Source organism: Loxodonta africana, chromosome 2 (assembly GCF_030014295.1).
Source record: "Loxodonta africana isolate mLoxAfr1 chromosome 2, mLoxAfr1.hap2, whole genome shotgun sequence".
NCBI lineage: Eukaryota > Metazoa > Chordata > Mammalia > Proboscidea > Elephantidae > Loxodonta > Loxodonta africana.
This window is the reverse complement of record NC_087343.1, coordinates 130,719,661-130,738,288: the sequence shown is the minus strand read 5'-3', so window position 1 is coordinate 130,738,288 and position 18,628 is coordinate 130,719,661. Positions and strand designations below refer to the sequence as shown.

The window sequence follows — 18,628 nt, the reverse complement described above, 5'->3', positions numbered from 1 at the left end:
GAAGAGTTGGCTTCGGGAATGGTTCCTGTCCTGGGCCAACAGAAGGTCTAGAGGCCACGACTACCAGGGTCCTTCCAGTCTCAGTCAGGCCATTAAGTCTGGTCTTATGAGAATTTGGGATCTGCATCCCACTGCTCTCCTGCTCCTTCAGGGGTTCCCTGTCAGGGCAGTCATCGGTTGTAGCCGGGCACCATCTAGTTCTTCTGGTCTCAGGATGATGTAGTCTCTGGTTTATGTGGCCCTTTCTGTCTCTTAGGCTTGTAATGACCTTGTGTCCTTGGTGTTCTTCATTCTCCTTTGATCCAGGTGGGTTGAGACCAATTGATGCATCTTAGATGGCTGCTTGCTAGCGTTTAAGACCCCAGATGCCACTCTTCAAAGTGGGGTGCAGAATGTTTTCTTAATAGATTTTATTATGCCAATTGACTTAGATGTCCCCTGAAACCATGGTCCCCAGACCCCTGCCCCTGCTACGCTGGCCTTACTTTTGGTTTAGTCCAATTGTGCTGACCTCCCGTGTATTGTGTGCTGTCTTTCCCTTCACCTAAAGTAGTTCTTATCTACTGTCTAATCAGCGAATGCCCCTCTCCCACCCTCCCTCCCTCCCCCTTCTCGTAACCACAAAAGAATGTTTTCTTCTCAGTTTAAACTATTTCTCAAGTTCTTACAATAGTGGTCTTATACAATATTTGTCCCTTTGCAACTGACTAATTTCACTCAGCATAATGCCTTCCAGATTCCTCCATGTTATGAAATGTTTCACAGATTCCTCACTGTTCTTCATCGATGCGTAGTATTCCATTGTGTGAATACACTTTTTTTTAATAGTTACTAAATATTATTCACTCACTTTTAGAGAAATATGCTTCATTGAGCAAACAAAAGATTCCTTTGCTTTAACTTAGTAAAGTAGATTTAGCAAATAATATGTTATCGTTGATAAAGATTTCAAAGAAGTCATAATTTTCATCCCTAAAGAATGTAGAGGTTTTATAGAAGTCACTGTTTTTATTCCTAAAAAACATAGAGATAACTATCTCCTTTCTTCTTGGATTCTTTTTTTTTTTTTTTTTTTAAAGAAATACTAAACATGCTTTAAGTTTTATGATTGATACAAACCTAAATGTTTAAGATCAAAGAAAAACTGCAGTTTAGAACTTCTTTAAAAAAGGTGTATTCATAGAGCATGATGCCACTTTTTGAAAATATCAGATGCTAATTCTGTAATGTGGTTAAAGGTGCTCTGGTGCTGACCAGAAGGTTGGTGGTTTAAACCTACCAGCCGTACCTCGGGAGAAAGATGTAGTAGTCTACTTCTGTAAAAACTTACAGCCATGGAAACTTTATGGGGCGGTCTTACTCTGTTCTGTAGGGTTGCTATGAGTCGGAATAGACTTGACATCAATGGGTTAATTTTGTAATAATAGTTAAAAATTGGAATAAGTATATTAACTACGCTATCCTTTCTTTAGTAATTATTATAGTGAGAGAAAATTATTCAGTCCTTTTGTGTGTCTTATGGAAGTTGTGTAATGTGGTGGAAAAAACCTGACATTTTAATTCAGAAGATTCCAGTTTGAATGTGCTCTCTCTCTATCTCTAATGGGGGACCCTTATGCCAATCACCATTCTCCACTGGGTATATAGTTCTTCAGGGACTAAATAAGTACATATTCTATAGGTCTGGTGGAGAACTCCATTGTCATATAAAATAATGTAATACATTTATTTTTTTCTTCAGTAGTTAGCATTAAATATTATAGATAAGAAGGTCTTCTGAATATGGTAGTGATAAGTGATCTTTCTGTAAAACTGTACAGGGCAATAGCAAAGATTTAAAACTCTAGAACAGAAATATGTGAGTTACATACATAATTTTAAATTTTCTTAGTAGGATCATTTTAAAAAAGTAAAAGTGAAGTATATGAAATTAATTTTAGTGGTGCTATATTTTATTTAACCCAGTGTATCTAAAATATTATTTTTTCAACATGGTATTGGTATAAAAATTGTTAGAGATTTCACATTCTTTTTTTTTGAACTCTTTGAAATCTGGTGTGTATTTTACCTTTACAAATTATCTAAAGTCAGACTAGCCACATTTTAAGTGCTTAAAAGCCATAAGAGTCTAGTGGCTACCAGATTGAACAACACAGCTCTAGAACATATCCTGTTAGGCTAAGGTAAGCAGGAAAGTTACTGACATTTTATGAGTATTATTATTAACACTAAACTCCAGCCTTCCTTTTTTTGTCACATAGTTCTTTATACTGTATAACAATTTGTGGATTTCCATCTGTTTTCATATTATCATTATAAAAGATCAGGGCTGATAGTATCCCTCCAAGTATGGAAATTGAGGCTTATAGAGATAATAGTGTTTTGTCCAAGGTTCAAACCTAGAGATCTTCTAACTCCCAAATTTTCTCCACTCTACTATACCTTTCTGCCAATAAATACGTGGAAAGTATGGCAGAATTTACTTGCTGTAGGAAAAGGAAACAGTTTTAATAACAACTACATTTTTCCTCAAACGGTGGGTGATTTATCCATTTCCTGCATTCTTTTTGGAGCTCAATCTCAGACAGTCTGGAGGACTGTGACAGTATCCTTAGTTGGAGACATACCAATTTCCATAAAAGTGTTCTAGATAAGCTGTGCTGGAGAAGGTTTGAGAGAAGTTAGTCATTATCTCATCTTAATTCCTGCTGTAGGCACCTGGAGGACACTGTTGGAGGCGGGGCAGTCAGAAGACTGTAACTCAGAAGAATGGACCATGAAACTCTTAGAATAATGGGATGCTAATAATGAAAGTTAATATTCATTGAGTGAGCCAGCCCCTGTATGTGGGTAACCATTTACTCTTCATGACAGGCCCATGCAGTATACGTACCATTACTAGTCTATTTTATGGATGAGGAAAGTGAAGTAACTTAACTTAAGATCAGCGTGTGTATAGAGGAACTAGTGCGTGAATGTAGGCAGCTTCACTCCCAAGCCCTGTCTGTCAGCATCTTCATTTATCTGATGGGGGAGCTGAGACCTTGAGAACTCTCTGAGTTCTAGCATATATCTAGTTAAAATAGAAAGTCTGAAGGTAGGAAACAATTCTCAGACATTCAGGATCATCCTAAGAGTCTTACAAGGTGTTCGCGCCTCATCATTGTGCTGCTGTTGTCATTGGCATGTGAGAAATCTGGGGTCTGGGTGTACTGACGTCCTTTCTTTTTTCCAGATCTGGGCTGCAAATGCTGGTGTCACAGCCAGTCCTCCCACCGACCTCATCTGGAAAAACCAGAACTCTTGGGGCACTGGCGAAGATGTGAAGGTTATATTGAAAAATTCTCAGGGAGAGGTATGGCCATTTCATTAGTACCACTCCATTGTCAATTTCACCTGAAAGTTCATCATGCAAGCGTGAATTCTTTTCAAAAATCAAATTGAAATTTGAAATAATTGCTTATTTAAATCAGACCAAGGCTGCTGAGTAAACTAAACCAAAACTATCTTCAAATTTTTGGAATGAAACATGAGTATATCCACAGAACACTGATTATTAGCATAGCCTCCAAAGTCAGATCATTGGCGTTCAGTTCTGCCTCCACTGCGTACCTGCTCTGTGACTTTGGGTAAGTGCCTTCACCTCTCATTCCAGTTTTCTCACCTGAAAATGCAGATAATAGGATTAATGGATTAAATGAGACAGTCTCTGGGACGTGCTTGGAACAGTGCCTGGTCTCTAGGACTCAGTCTGTTCAATAAATACTTATTAACCCTGTTACTAGCTCTCAGAGTGTCCCTGAAACTCTGAGTTCGAAGATTGTGAGGTGCACATCTGCTTGATGTGTATGTCGTCACCATGTCAGTCCTGGCGTTCCTCCTCCCCCTGCCACATAAATGTACCACACACATGTGCGTGCTCCCCACCCACCAATATATTAGCCTTAGAAATACCGCAATTCCTCGTAAAGCTAGTAAAGCCTGCTTTGAAGCTAGTAAAGCATGGTTTAATCCCTCTCTTTCACTAGCTTAATTACCTTATGCAGACATCATATAAAACAGCAACCAACCTCTTTTTAGAATTTGAGAGTCCTCCTTCTTTGTTGCTAGTGCAGTAAGCATGTTAAGGGAGCTTATAGTCGCAGTTCAGAATGGTTTTCCTTTTAGTCGTAATGCTGCTGCTTCATCCCTCTTTGCCATGAGAGTTTTAAGCTGACTTGCAAGGAAGCCACAGCTAGACCTTGTCCTGGTTCTGACCTTTTCGCCAGCCTCTAGGCTGACAGGCTCTGCTGCTTCACACCTCACAGCACAAACAGATACGTGGGTGCTAAAAGGAGATATGCAGGTGAATGTTAGGCTGGGAAACCTGGTGGACAGACTGGCCAGACATATTTGTATATACATAGTAATTCATTTCTTTGGAAAATGCCGTATGTCTGCTGTGTGCCAGCCACTTTATACTAGGAATATAGACATGGCTTCTGGCCTCATGGAGCTTACATTCTAGAGAGAGTAGGTTTAGCCAAAGAATAAAAAGTGACAAGAAAACTTCTAATAAGTGCAACAAAAAGATATAAACAGAGGTGTCACAGAGTCACCAGAGAGACCTGATTTAGTCAGGGTGATCAGGAAGGGCCCTCCAAGCAGATGACACCTGAGTAGAAACCTGAATGCTAAGAAAGAGCCAGCCATTGAGAAAACAGAAAATAGTCCCATGTAGAGGGGCAGCAAGTGTAAAAGCCCTGAGGCTGGAAAGAGTTCTGTGTTTTCAAGGAAGGGCGGCCAGTGTGGCTAACATAGAGAATGAGAAGGAGAGAACAGTTTAGGAGTTAGGCTGACTAGGTCAGCAGAGGCCAGATCGTGCTGGTCCGGGCAAGGAGTGCAGTTCTTATCCTGAGTGTGAATGGGAGGCTGCTGGAGGGTTTTTTTTTTCTTTTTTTAATTAACTTTTATTAAGCTTCAAGTGAACATTTACAATTCCAATCAGTCTGTCACATGTAAGTTTACATACATCTTACTCCCTTCTCCCACTTGCTCTCCCCCTATTGAGTCAGCCCTTTCAGTCTCTCGTTTCGTGCCAATTTTGCTGTCTTCCCTCTCTCTCTATCTTCCCATCCCCTCTCCAGTCAAGAGTTGCCCACACACTCTCCAGTGTCCACCTGATTTAATTAGCTCACTCTTCATCAGCATCTCTCTCCCCGCCGCTGACCAGTCCCTTTCATGTCTGATGAGTTGTCTTCGGGGATGGTTCCTGTCCTGTGCCAACAGAAGGTCTGGGGAGCATTGCTGCCGGGATTCTTCTAGTCGCAGTCAGACCATTAAGTATGGTCTTTTTATGAGAATTTGGGGTCTGTATCCCACTGATCTCCTGCTCCCTCAGGAGTTCTCTGTTGTGCTCCCTGACAGGGCAGTCATCGATTGTGGCCGGGCTCCAACTAGTTCTTCTGGTCTCAGGATGATGTAGGTCTCTGGTTCATGTGGCCCTTTCTGTCTCTTGGGTTCTTAGTTGTTGTGTGACCTTGGTGTTCTTCATTTTTCTTTGCTCCAGGTGGGTTGAGACCAATTGATGTATCTTAGATAGCCGCTTGTTAGCATTTAGGACCCCAGATGCCACATTTCAAAGTGGGATGCAGAATGTTTTCATAATGGAATTATTTTGCCAATTGACTTAGAAGTCCCCTCAAACCATGTTCCCCCGACCCCAGCCCCTGGTCCGCTGACTTTTGAAGCATTCATTTCATCCCGGAAACCTCTTTGCTTTTGGTCCAGTCCAATTGAGCTGACCTCCCATGTATTGAGTGTTGTCTTTCCCTTCACCCAAAGCAGTTCTTATCTACTGATTGATCAATAAAAAACCCTCTCCCTCCCTCTCTCCCTCCCCTCTTCGTAACCACAAAAGTATGTGTTCTTCTCAGTTTTTTCTGTTTCTCAAGATCTTATAATAGTGGTCTTATACAATATTTGTCCTTTTGCCTCTGACTCATTTCGCTCAGCATAATGCCTTCCAGATTCTTCCATGTTATGAAATGTTTCAGAGATTCGTCACTGTTCTTTATCGATGCGTAGTATTCCATTATGTGAATATACCACAATTTATTTACCCATTCATCTGTTGACGGACACCTTGGTTGCTTCCAGCTTTTTGCTATTGTAAACAGAGCTGCAATAAACATGGGTGTGCATATATCTGTTTGTGTGAAGGCTCTTGTATCTCTAGGGTATATTCCGAGGAGTGGGATTTCTGGGTTGTATGGTAGTTCTGTTTCTAACTGTTGAAGATAATGCCAGATAGATTTCCAAAGTGGTTGTACCATTTTACATTCCCACCAGCAGTGTATGAGAGTTCCAATCTCTCTGCAGCCTCTCCAACATTTATTATTTTGTGTTTTTTGGATTAATGCCAGTCTAGTTGGTGTGAGATGGAATCTCATCGTAGTTTTAATTTGCATTTCTCTAATGGCTAATGATCGGGAGCTGGAGGGTTTTTAAGGAGAGTGACATGATACAATGAGCAGGGTTAACATGTAAATCTTGGTGCTGTGTGCAGTGTGGATTGTAGGGAGGATGAAAGCAAAAGCTGAGACAAGGCAACTAACTGACTTGTAACTTGGACCGAGGTGGTTCTGTAGGTAGAAAAGTGAACCAGCTGAAGAGAGAATTTAGAGATAGAATTGATAGGACTTAACTGATAAGTTAAATGGTAAGGATGAGAGACACGGGAATTAAGTTGGCCCCTAGTGTGTTTGTTTGGGCAACTAAATAGTCCTGGTGCCGTTTACTGAGGAAGCTGTGGGAGAAGCAGCAGACTTGGCATGGAGGATGGGAGCTCAGGAGGGTGATCAGGAGACCTCTTTTGACCATATTAAGTTTGAGGCATCAGTAAGGCATCCAACTGAAAGTATCTAGCAGGTAATTGAAATACTGACTTGAAGCTCAGCTAGAGATGTTTGGAAATACTCGCCACATAGGTGACGTTTCATGTTATAGGACTGGCTGACTAGAAGGAGTTTGTTGGTGGAGAGAACAGGGTCTAGAGCTGAGCCCTAGAGCATTCTGGCATCAGTAAGAAGTCAAACAGCAAAGAAGATAGTGCAAGCGCAGGTGCAGGCCTCTTACCCTGCACAGCCTTTGTCTGGTTGTCCTCTTTCACTCCAGGCTAAGCTCATGGAGACAAGGACCTATTGTGATTCACCTTGGCATTGTGCTCTGCACATAGTAGGCATTCCCGTAAATATTTAGTGGGTAAACCCAGCGCCATTGAGTCAATTCCGACTCATAGCGACCCTATAGGACAGAGTAGAACTGCTTCACAGAGTTTCCAAGGAGCGCCTGGTGGATTCGAACTGCCAACCTTTTGGTTAGCAGCCATAGCTCTTAACCATTACATCACCAGGGTTTCCATTTAGTGGGTAGACTTTTTAAAAATTAAATATGAATGTTTATTTAAGTAATAAGAGAAATAAAGTAATAAGTGATACAAAGTAATTAGGGTTCAATGTGCAGATCTGATGTATTTGCATAAAAAGTCCTATACTTGGCCATCTTCCTTTCGGACCTCACTGCAAAAATCTGCCAGTGTTTATACTGTTATTCATAATGAATTCATTTTCTACTGAAAGAGTGTCCCTGATCTGAGACTGAGATTTAAAGTAAAATGGCATATTACTTATCACTCCGGTTCTTAGTGCGTTTGTGTGAGATTTTGGGGTGCATCTGGAGATGCTAAGTTCTTAGGGCACTCTGCAAGTAGAGAAGGAGCCCGTAACAGGACACTGTGATTTAACCTGTTTACCACTCCCTTCTTCAAAGACACTTTCCTTGCATGGTTTTCCTGGAATCACACTCATTCTGTTTTCCTCTTACCTCACTGACTGTACCTTCTACCTTCTTTGCTGTTTAACTTCTTACTGATGCCAAAATGCTCTAGGGCTCAGCTCTAGACCCTGTTCTTGCTACGACAATGCTTTCAGTGACTCAGAGCCTTCACCATGCTGGCTTTTTCTCCTGTTCTCTGTGTGGAAGCCTTTGCTTGCTTCCTGCCTTGAACACCTCAGAATCTCCCAGCTGTTGTAGGTGCTGTTACCCAAGTGCTGTAGTTACGGTAGCTCTTACGCTAGTTAGACATCAGATGTCTGAAATAGGCAAGATACATGTGTTTTTCAGAACACCCTTGTGAGTGGTGATTAGCTCAGATTCAAAGAGCATTGTTTTAAGGGGCATATGGCAAATTAAACAGGCTTTTTATGAGCCTCAGGATCTAGTTCGTTTATAACATTTTTTTCTGTGTGAAGACGTGATCCAAGTTAGAAACAATCCTAGAGGAAGATATTTGAAATGCAACGTGTTGAAAAGTCACAGAATGCTGTGACATGTGACCAAAGCAGCTGTCCTGACATGGGGTATGTATCTCGAGGCACCATCACTGATGGCACTTCAGTAGAGCTACCTGAAGCGCGAGTTGCCCTTCATCAGTCACATCACTGTATAGGAGATTATTTGGTTAATTTGTCCATTCTTTAAACAAGATTTTATTGCCTCCTGCTTTCTAGGCTCTGTATTAATCATTCCTGTCAGAGATAAGGAAAATATTAACACAGTTCTTACTTATTTCTGTGACTGTCAAATACGTTTGGTATTTATTCATTTAATTCTGTAAGACCATATTTATTTGTAGCTTCCAGCCGATAGCAGCAACAGTCTTTACCACCATAAAGACCACTTTTCTATAATGTAGGTAATTGGCTTAAGTCAGTTTAATTTTACATATTTTATTTTTTCTTGCTCAGATGTTAGGAAAGTCTGAAAATTCAATTAAACTAGCTTTAAAATGATGGGAATTAATGGGCTCTCATAACCAATAGTGCACTCACACGATGCCAAGGACCTACCTGTCTCTTGTCTCTGCCTCCTAGGTTGTCTAACATCATGGACACAGGGTGGCTACAGGCCCTCCTGGAGGTACATCAATTCAGGCTCACTTCTGGTGGGAAAGAGCGTCTTCCCCCAAGGAGTCCTCATCCTAAGCCTCTTTTTATTGTAGCAGCTTGGGTCACATGCCCACCCCAGACCAGCCCCTGGAGTCAAGAGCCTGAAACTGTACTCCCCCACCGCCGCCCAAGTCAGGTTTCATTTGGCATCTTGTGACACACGTGTGCTCCGTGGGGGAAGAGATGGGTACCCAGATAAAACCAGGGGCTCTTACTAGAAACAAGGGAAGCGGTGCTGAATGTTAAAACAGCAAATGTCACCACAGTAAAATGAGATGTTTTTCTACGAGGGAAATAAAAAAATAAGGCAGTTTCTCTGCACCTTCCAGAAGATAGCATAACTGAAACTTTTGTTTATGCAAATACTTATGTATAGAGAGATATAATAGTTTAACAACTGACTGCTCCAACGAGAAAAGCCCTGACTTGTAGCATTTGCTGAGTTCTGAGGTGTAGATACTCCCGCCGTGGCTGATTTCAGGCCGACCGACATGATGTGACTGAACACAGAGCTGTGAAGAGGTGAGCATAGTCAGTTGCTGCCAGTTGGCTACAGTGTACTGCTGAATAAATTAATATACTTTATGTGCACAAGACATTGAATTGGGCAGGCCAGTAATGAATTTTATAGAGTAAAACTGGTCATGTCAGACCGTTATGAATGCCTTTTAGGGCATTTGATTAGGCTTGGGTACTTACTTCACTGAGGGAGTCCCTGGGTGGTGCATATGGTCAACACGTTCACTGCTAACTGAAAATTGGAGGCTTGAGTCCACCCCAGAGGAACCTCAGAAGAAAAGTCTGGTGATCCACTTTTCAAAAATCAGCCATTGAAAGCTCTGTGGAACAAAGTCCTGCTCTGACACACATGGGGCCACCATGAGTCAGTCAACTGGAAGGGGGCAAAAAAAAAAAAACTTATTGAGAGGGTTTTTTGGATAAAGACATTTATGCTTTAGTACTTTGATTAATAACAGTTTCCTGAATCTAAACCTCCCACCATCTTTTGGTTCTATATAGATTTTTTTATTTTTCTGTCTAGATTTTAAGACATTATTTTGTTCAGTTATTTTCAATAGAGGCTTTCTGCATTAAGTTAACTGGTTTTTAAATGTTTTCAAATGAAAAGCACTTAACAGCAGGCTTACATAAAAGTTGTTAAAGTAATTCATAATTAATGAAGTTCAGTAAGATGCTGTTTTCTAAGCTTCTCATGTGAGGCTAATAGTCTTAAGTATGCTGGCACTCTGGGGGCCAGTGTTTGCATAGGTGCGCAGCGTGCGCATCTGCCAGGAGCTGCTAAGCTGGAATGTGAGAATTCTGTAACAGAAGAGTTTTCGTTGACTCCTCATTTTAAGTTGAGCTGAGGAAAGGGCACTCAAAGCTTTTTGAGAATATTTTTTCTGTTTTGTATGCTGCCATGCCATCTGCAGTCAGTGTTTTGGTTCAAAAATTGTAATTGATTCAAAGAATCACAGGCTTTTTTAAAATAACTAAGTTGAAACAGGCCTATGTTTGTGAAATGGCTGTTTGAGCTTGAAAACATAGACAGATCTCACAGAATTGAAGTTCCTGGCTAGTTGAGAGACTCAACGTGGCCATCTTCCATGGCCCTGCAACAACAATCAAAAATCCCTACAGAATACTTCATTTACAGAAATACAAGTTTGGACATATTTACAATTGAAGTCTCACTTCTATGACAGTGATTTTTAGTTTTCTTCCTCTGCCATTTTAAACTAGCTGACCCGTGTTGCATTTCAGATAAGCTTTTACTGAAGCAATTTTTACCATTTTCCTCCGTGGAGTAACCTTTCTTGAGTGACCTTAAGACGTGGTGCAGAATAATATGAGATGCTCCGCAGCACTCTCTAGGACAAACTCATTTACTTGCTGCCACATCATCAGATTAGCCTTGTGCTTATAAACAAAAACACTGTTGGATTTGTGCCACATCAGCATTCTCTGCAGGAAGGTAATCTGTATTTGAGCCTTTTAGTAGAAAATGGAAATGGTTCCTTTCTGTCCTACCTCCAGTGAATGACGGGAGATCTATTTCTGTACAGAGTACTTTGGAACCTAACTAGGATGTTATTAGTATACAGCACTCATCTGTCTTGATTCCATTTCATTCAAGGTTGAACCAGTTGCCCTTTTCATCTCGCTCTTCAAGTGGTCTTGTTGCCACTGTGATCCCTGAGATCACAACAGTTAGTTTCCAGCTTTGTTTTATTCAGCATTTATTTAGCATACTCTCTTTGCTAGGTGCTGAGATCTTTAAGCTAAATTCATGTTGAGTGTTACAAAGAATTTAGTGTGCCAAAATATTTGCAGAGTTCTTAGTAACAGAATGGAATAAAAAAACAGGGCAAATTTCTCAGCAAGTATTTAATATTGGATACCAGTAGCTCTGCTACAGGGAATATTGAAGATCTAAGAACTGCTACTAATTATGCAACAAATCCTGTCCAGTAGCCAAATCTACTGATGGAACGCCTTCTTAAAAAACAATCCTTGATGTAGGAATGCAAAGCAAAGGTCTCCCTTCTCTGCAGCCTTTGTGATTTTAACTTAAAATCAAACTACCATTGTTTTTAGGAGGTTGCTCAAAGAAGTACAGTCTTTAAAACAACCATACCTGAAGAGGAAGAAGAGGAGGAAGAAGCACCTGAAGCAGTTGTAGAGGAAGAACTTTTTCACCAGCAGGTATTACTTTACCTTAATGTATTTGTTTTAAATTTTATTAACAGAATTACATGAAAACCAAAACCAATAGTAGGGATGTTTTCGCTCTATTGATGAATCAGAGCAATGATCTACGAAGTGGGTTTGTGCCTTCAAGGGGATGTTCAAGGTAGTACTTTAGGGTACTAGAAGAAAATGTTAGCACTTTTTTCCTCCCTTATCTCATTGTCTCATATTTCAATCTTGTCTTTTACATTGTAGTATATATAATGCATTATTATAGTAGGATGTGTATCACTAATTATAAATAAGTATATATGGATTGGAATACATGATCAAAAATTATTTACTAGAGGGTTTTGTGGAAACCCTGGTGTGGCATAGTGGTTAAGTACTACAGCTGCTAACCAAGAGGTTGGCAGTTCGAATCCGCCAGGCGCTAATTAGAAACTCTATGGGGCAGTTCTACTCTGTCCTATAGGGTCGCTATGAGTCGGAATCGACTCGACGGCAGTGGATTTGGTAGAGGGTTTTGTGATTAAAAGCTTGGAGATCACTGAACTAAAGCATATAAACTTATAAAAATAAAGAGTAATACATTTATCTCCAATGAGAAACAAATTACTTTCTTGCTGTATTAAGTTTTGATCATTATCTAATTGCAAGACAGATTTTAGCTGATGCTGGGGCTTTTTAAGAGCCCTTGAAATAAAGAAACTCAGAATATGGTTTTAATTAATTAAATTAGAATTATTAATAACTAATGAGCCTTCCATTTATATTCTCAAGCTGGTCTAGCCTGATCATTAATCAAAGTCCCTACCCTTATCCTTGTAAGGCTTTGTCTTCTTGTCTCCAGATTTGTAAGTTCATTCTGCTCCATTAGCCCAAGTCTTATACCAAATAAACATTCTCTTCTGTATTTATCCCCCAAGATTGAGAACCACTCAGTGTTGGTTATGTGAGGTAGACTGAATTTGTGGTGGGCTGGATGCCCTCTCATACATTTTGGTGGAATATTTAAGAACAGATATTTTAGACTTGGTGTCAACAAGAAAAAAGCATAAGATCTATTTCCTGTCCTTCATGAGAAACATCGTAATAACGGGAACTAAAATAACAATATAAGAGATATCTCAAGGTGCCAGCTTAGAGCATGAGATTCCTGGAGTAGTTGAGAATATTTCTGGGAAATGATACTTGTCCAGTCTTGAATGTACAGTTTTGAAATTGAGAGCCAGATTTCAGAATATCACTGGGCAGGCTGAACGGAAGGGAGACTGCAGACACACTGAGGGACATATATAAATGTAGAGTCACATGGCTTAGTGACTGAATGTGAAGGTGGGAGAAGAAAAAGAAGGCAAAGGTGAGTGAGGTTTTTAGTTTTTGTAATCAGGGAAATAATGGTACCAAGGTCCGGAAGCTGGAAGGGCAAATCAGTTTTGAGAGTGAAAATGATAAATTATACATCAGCAACTTTTGATGCGACGATAGGATGCCAGAATAGAAATGTCTGCTAAGCTGTTGGAAATTTGTATGTTGGTAGCTGAGAAGAGAAGGCACGGGATTCAGATTCAGGTTTAGCATAACCATAAGGAGATGATGGTGGAAGCTCTGAGAAGAAATAGAGTAGTGTTTGGGGAGAAAGAGAAACCAAAGACTGCACCATGGTGGACATCCGCAGCTAGGGGTAAAGGGGGAAGAAGAACAGCTGGAAGAACTGTAGATACGGCTTTCAAGACAGGCAAGTAGGAGGTGGTTTTTGCTACTAGCGGAGAAGAGAATTTTGAGGCTGAGGGGTAGTCAGCAGTGTCAGTTGCTTCAGAGAGTTCAAGAAAGATAAAGGCCAGGAATAGGCCTTTCAAGTTGATAAGGAAGTTTTTTCGGTGACCTTCAAGAGACCAATTTCAGTCTAGTTGAGTGGTGAGTTACAGGCCATACTGTGAGCTTTTAAGGAATTAATGGGTGACAAAAAGAAATTAACCCAGGGGCCATTTTGACTTCACTTCAAGGATGAGTCCAATGCAGAATGCCTTGGGATGTGGACATTCAGAATCTGGCAAGCTGCACTCACTGATGTGGTTGTTTAGGATAGAGTCCACTGACCTCCCGTTTCCTGTTTTATAAATGGAGTCTATTAAACAGTGGTTTTAAACTCAACTGCATGTTAGAGTTACCTAGGGATGTATATATATTAGCATCTATAAATACACACTAATACATAGATGCCCTTCTCCAGTTAAACGAATGATTCTCGTTTAATTGATCTAAAGACCTAGATCAGAATTTTTCTTAAGACCCTCAGGTTCTGAATGCGCCGCCGGAGTGGAGAATCACAGTTCTGAAATTTGTTGCAGTATTCTGGGGAAGAGGCCTATCAGAAAAGGTTAAAAACGATAAATGAGAGGAAATGTGAAGGGTCCATTTGAAATAAGTTGTATGGATTTGTAGTATCCCTTATTTTAAAAAAAAATTGTCTTATTTTAAAATATCGTGATCCATCTTCTTAGCACTAAATTTCTTTCTCTTTTCCCCATCAGGGAACCCCAAGAGCATCCAACAGAAGCTGTGCAATTATGTAAACTTCTCAAGTCAACTGTCTTCCTCAAAATAAAGTATGGTAATCCTTACCTACATACAGTGCAGAGCCTTCTCGAAGCACAGAATATTTTTATATTTCTTTATGTGAATTTTTAAGCTGCGAAATCTGATGGCCTTAATTTCCTTTTTTGACACTGAAAGTTTTGTAAAACAAATCATATCCATATACTTTGTTGCAAGATGTGAATTATTGACACTGAACTAACTGTGTACTGTTGTTTGGAAAGGGTCCCTCCAATTTTTTTTGACATTTTTTGTATGTGTGTGTGTGTGTGTTTTTTAAGTTCTTATGCAGGATGGGGGCGGGGGGGGCAGGGAGGGTGGGAATAAACCACTGTGTGTCTGGGTTAATTTGAAGATTGCTCCATCTAGATAAGCAATCTGCTCTTGATTATTCTCTGCTATATAACGGTGCTGTGAGGGAGGGGAAAGCAGTTTTCAATATATTGAATTTTGTACTGAATTTTTTTGTAATAAGCAATCAAGGTTACAAAATTTTTTTTAAATAGAAAAGAGAAATTTTGTAAGAAGGCAATATTAACCTAATCATCATGTAAGCAACTCTGGATGAAGGATTCCACAAAACTTTGTTTTATGGTTACTTCTCTTAGATTCTTAATTCACAAGGGGAACAGGGAGGGTGGTGTGGGCGGAGGGAAGGGCTTCTCTATTAAAACGCATTAGTTGTGTTTTTTAAGATAGTTTAACTTGCTTATTTCTTATGTGACATTAACAAATAAAAAGCTGTTTTAATATTAATCTACTGTCTTTTTTAATCCTTTTTAAAAAGAACAGGGGCTTTGAGGGGAGAAAAATATTATTTGGGTTTGGTTTTTAATAATTTGGCTTCCTGTTTGAACTGGGTTTTTCATCAAGGCTTTGACTATGAGCAAGATAAATGGACAAAAAAGCAGTTTTGGGATCTCTTTTATTCTTTTTAGTGCTATATTGTCATTAAGAATAATGGTAATAACAATAAAAACAATAATAATAGCTAATATTTATTGAGCCATGCATTGTGCTCTGTACGTGATATTTTTTAGCTCATTAGTAATAAGGCTCTTCAAAACCTCTTTTAAGTTGGAAAGCAAAATGGGAACATAAGAGACAGTGGGAGAAGACAATGAGGAAGACATTCCTTTTAAAGGAGAAAATGAAGACAGTATTTCTATAATCTAGTCTTACTGTCTTTTATAATAGGGAGTGGGGAAATGGATTCATTAAAAGCTAAACTCTTAGAGAGTTAACGGAATAAAATGAAATACAGGTTTGGAGTAGCTTTATTATGTATGGTGATAATTAGGTGTGGTTTGTCGGGGGTCTTGGGGAATTTTTGTCTTGTGATTGCATTAGTTAAGTGAGTTCATCTTGCAGAAAGTGGTTACCTGAACCATACCTGGGATGAACAGATGATAATATTTCAGAAGCTAGCCCAGAGTCAGTGTTTGCTTTTCTCTTAAAATATTCCTGCAGTAAGCAGCGCAAAGACTTCCAGCTTTCACTTGAAAATAACTCACAAAGCCCCAGAATTACCGTGTTCCACAGATTTACTGCATAGTCTGGTGCCGTTGCAGACACAAGATAAATACTGGGTTAGAAATTCTGTCTGGTGAAGCAGATAAAATGATATCTTCTTGACGTGGATTTATCTTCAGAGTGAGAATGCCACTGTATGGCCAAACTTGGTTGCGAAACATTTTGCCACAAGATGGGGTTCTTGTCATCAAAATACATTCTGGGTACTTTATTGGTGGATGAATTGGGTAGTAAAAATCAACACTTTTAATTGGCATTAAGAAAAATTAACAGCTGCAATATAGCTGGTGAAATTTAGAGTAAAAATCTAGGGCTCACTTTACATAAACAGTTTAATGTCCCTGGATGTGTGGCCATAGATAGAGTCTAATGAAGCTGACAGATTTTGGAATAAGTTAAGGTTTTCTGAAATTGAGCTGAACTCTTTACCACAGGACAGAGTGTCAGGGGCCACTGGGTAGCGTTTTCTGCTCGCTCTGAAATCTAATAGTTTTTTGTGTGCATTAATGTATCTGCATCAATGGAAGACATGGATATAACATAAGTATATTTCTGAATTATTTAAATATTTTATAACAAGTATGAATTCCCCTCATGAGTTCATTGTTTTATCTTTGATAATTATGATTCCATCTCGATGTTTAGATATGGATGTATTTTTATTCCTCTTGTTCAGCTATTAATGTTCTTCATTAAAAGGATTCTGGATGTTCTTTGTTGACTAGCTTACCCCTGTTCTCTGTTCTTCCCTTCTGGGATTTCAGTTAGGCTTATATTGAATCTATCCTCTTTCAGATTTTTTTTTAATACTTCTCTTTAACTTCTTTGTGTTTATCTCACTAATTTTGTTCTCAGCTCTGTCTAATCTGTAGTTTATTCCATTTCTAATTTCATGGACTGTACTTTTTATTTCTGAAGTTGTCTTTGACTTCTCTTTTTAAATTTAACTGTTCTTTTTTCATACTTTTTAAAATTTCATCATAGTGTCTATTCTTTTAAAATCATTTTAGTCATTTATTTTATAGTCTCTATTTTCTTCAGTTCGTGTAGTGCTAATTTTTATATAAGCTGCATCTGTTAACTCTCCCTGACGGTGGTTTGCTTCCCCATGGGGTTTTCAGGCAAGTGAACTTACCCTCAGCAAGGGTGGTTTGTTCTGTGACTGGGCTGTGTCCCACAGTTTTGCTGGTGCTGCTACAGAGTAATTTGAGGCTTGTCTGTGCAAGGGCCCCAGTGATGCCAGGGTTTGGAACCAATCTTTTTTTCCTCCTCACCTTGTAGTATAAATCTGTTACAAGACTTGTGCACGGGTGTTTGTTTTTCAACATGCTGCCCCAAAGCCCGAGCTGAAGTTTGTGCCTGGGCTGGCTGGCAGTGTTCTGGTGTATGGGGATTCGAGGAGCGCTTTGAGGGTCTGTGCCTTATGTGGCAGTGTCGGTTCTACGTCCTCTTTCTTGCGTGGACTCAAAGCCAATTTGCCTGTCCTCAGCTCCCATCCCTAAGGCTGGTATTTCAGACTTCAACTCCTTTATGTTCCTTTACGGCACCTGGGCATTTCCTGTTCTTTCTTTTAAGCTTGGCTCTATATTACAACAAAAATTTAGTAATATTTTACCCACTGAATAGTGGAAGGAGGATTTGTCTGTGTCAGATTAGTCCTCCGTTACACACACACACACACACACACACTTCTTTGTGTATGCATTTGTATATATTTTTTGAGACATATTATCCTAAATCAATCTCACCCCCTGTTCCTTTATCAAATCTTAAATTACAAAGAAATTTATTTGAATGTCCCCTTTTCCCCTGGCCAAAAAGCATGTTAAAAACAAAATAAGAAAAACTGAAAAATATCTTTAAATAATCCATACTTTTGGATCATTGGCTTCTAAGCAAACTGCAGATAAATCTACTCTTTTTAGCCGTATTGGGTGAGTGGCAGAAGGAATATGCATTTTAGGAGGTACCACCAGAGGGGAGCGAACCCTAGTGTTAGGAGTTTGTTTATTTATATGATATATGCATGACAAAACCCAGAATTCTGAAATTGGGACCGACTCCACTTCCCTGTCCCCAGCAAACAAAGACACTGAAGAAGGTAGTATTTAGGATTCTGTGTTTCTCCCATTTGGCTGCCTTACTGAAGAGATATTCAGAGCCAAATTGATGGGGAGGAGGAAAATATTTAGGTGTAACACATGGAAAACTCACATAAATCATAGTTCAAGTTGTTGAGAGAAGAGCTTCACGTGAACAGTGTTGAATGGGAAGAATGGTTAATAACGAGGAGCAGTACTACGAATGGATGTTGCTTTGCTGTTTCAGAGGGTCAGAGTGAGGGCAGAGAACAGTCAGAGGTAGACCAGTAGTCAGTTCGCTCCGGATCCATGCACTGTGCCTGGAGAGTGAAATCATTTCCTACCTCCAGCTCTTCACTGCCACAATAATGTATTTTCCTTCACTTTTAACAGCATAGTAAATCCTGTCCTTTGATGGCAAAATGAGACAAAATGCACCTCTCAATTTGAGACAGCATGTTCAGTAACTTAATTACTTCATAACAGTAAAACACAACTAGCCCAGATTTTTTATTTGAATGTTTCCTCCACCAGTTGGAATTGGAATTCTTGTTTAAATGCCAGCCAAGTTTTCTGTTAGAGTAATGCAGCTCCTGGCCCCTTTTAGGGTTTTTTATTCTTTAAGGATCCCTAGTGGCAAGGTGGGTAAGCGCTACGCTGCTAACCCAAAGGTTGGTGGTACAAACCCACTAGCCACCCCATGGAAGAAAGATGTGGCAGTCTGCTTCCATAAAG

At 39.7% G+C, this 18,628-nt stretch overlaps 1 protein-coding gene across 1 annotated transcript in view; it reads left to right on the top strand.

Annotated features, from left to right (window-relative positions):
* LMNB1 (lamin B1) overlaps nucleotides 1-17,991 on the top strand; it is a 75,837-nt gene extending 57,846 nt beyond the window's left edge. The window contains exons 9-11 of the mRNA XM_064275714.1: nucleotides 3,236-3,355; nucleotides 11,586-11,693; nucleotides 14,216-17,991. Coding sequence (XP_064131784.1) covers nucleotides 3,236-3,355; nucleotides 11,586-11,693; nucleotides 14,216-14,257 — 270 coding nt within the window. The 3' untranslated portion in view covers nucleotides 14,258-17,991. The remainder of the gene's footprint in view (nucleotides 1-3,235; nucleotides 3,356-11,585; nucleotides 11,694-14,215) is intronic.
* Nucleotides 17,992-18,628: the final 637 nt, after the last annotated feature.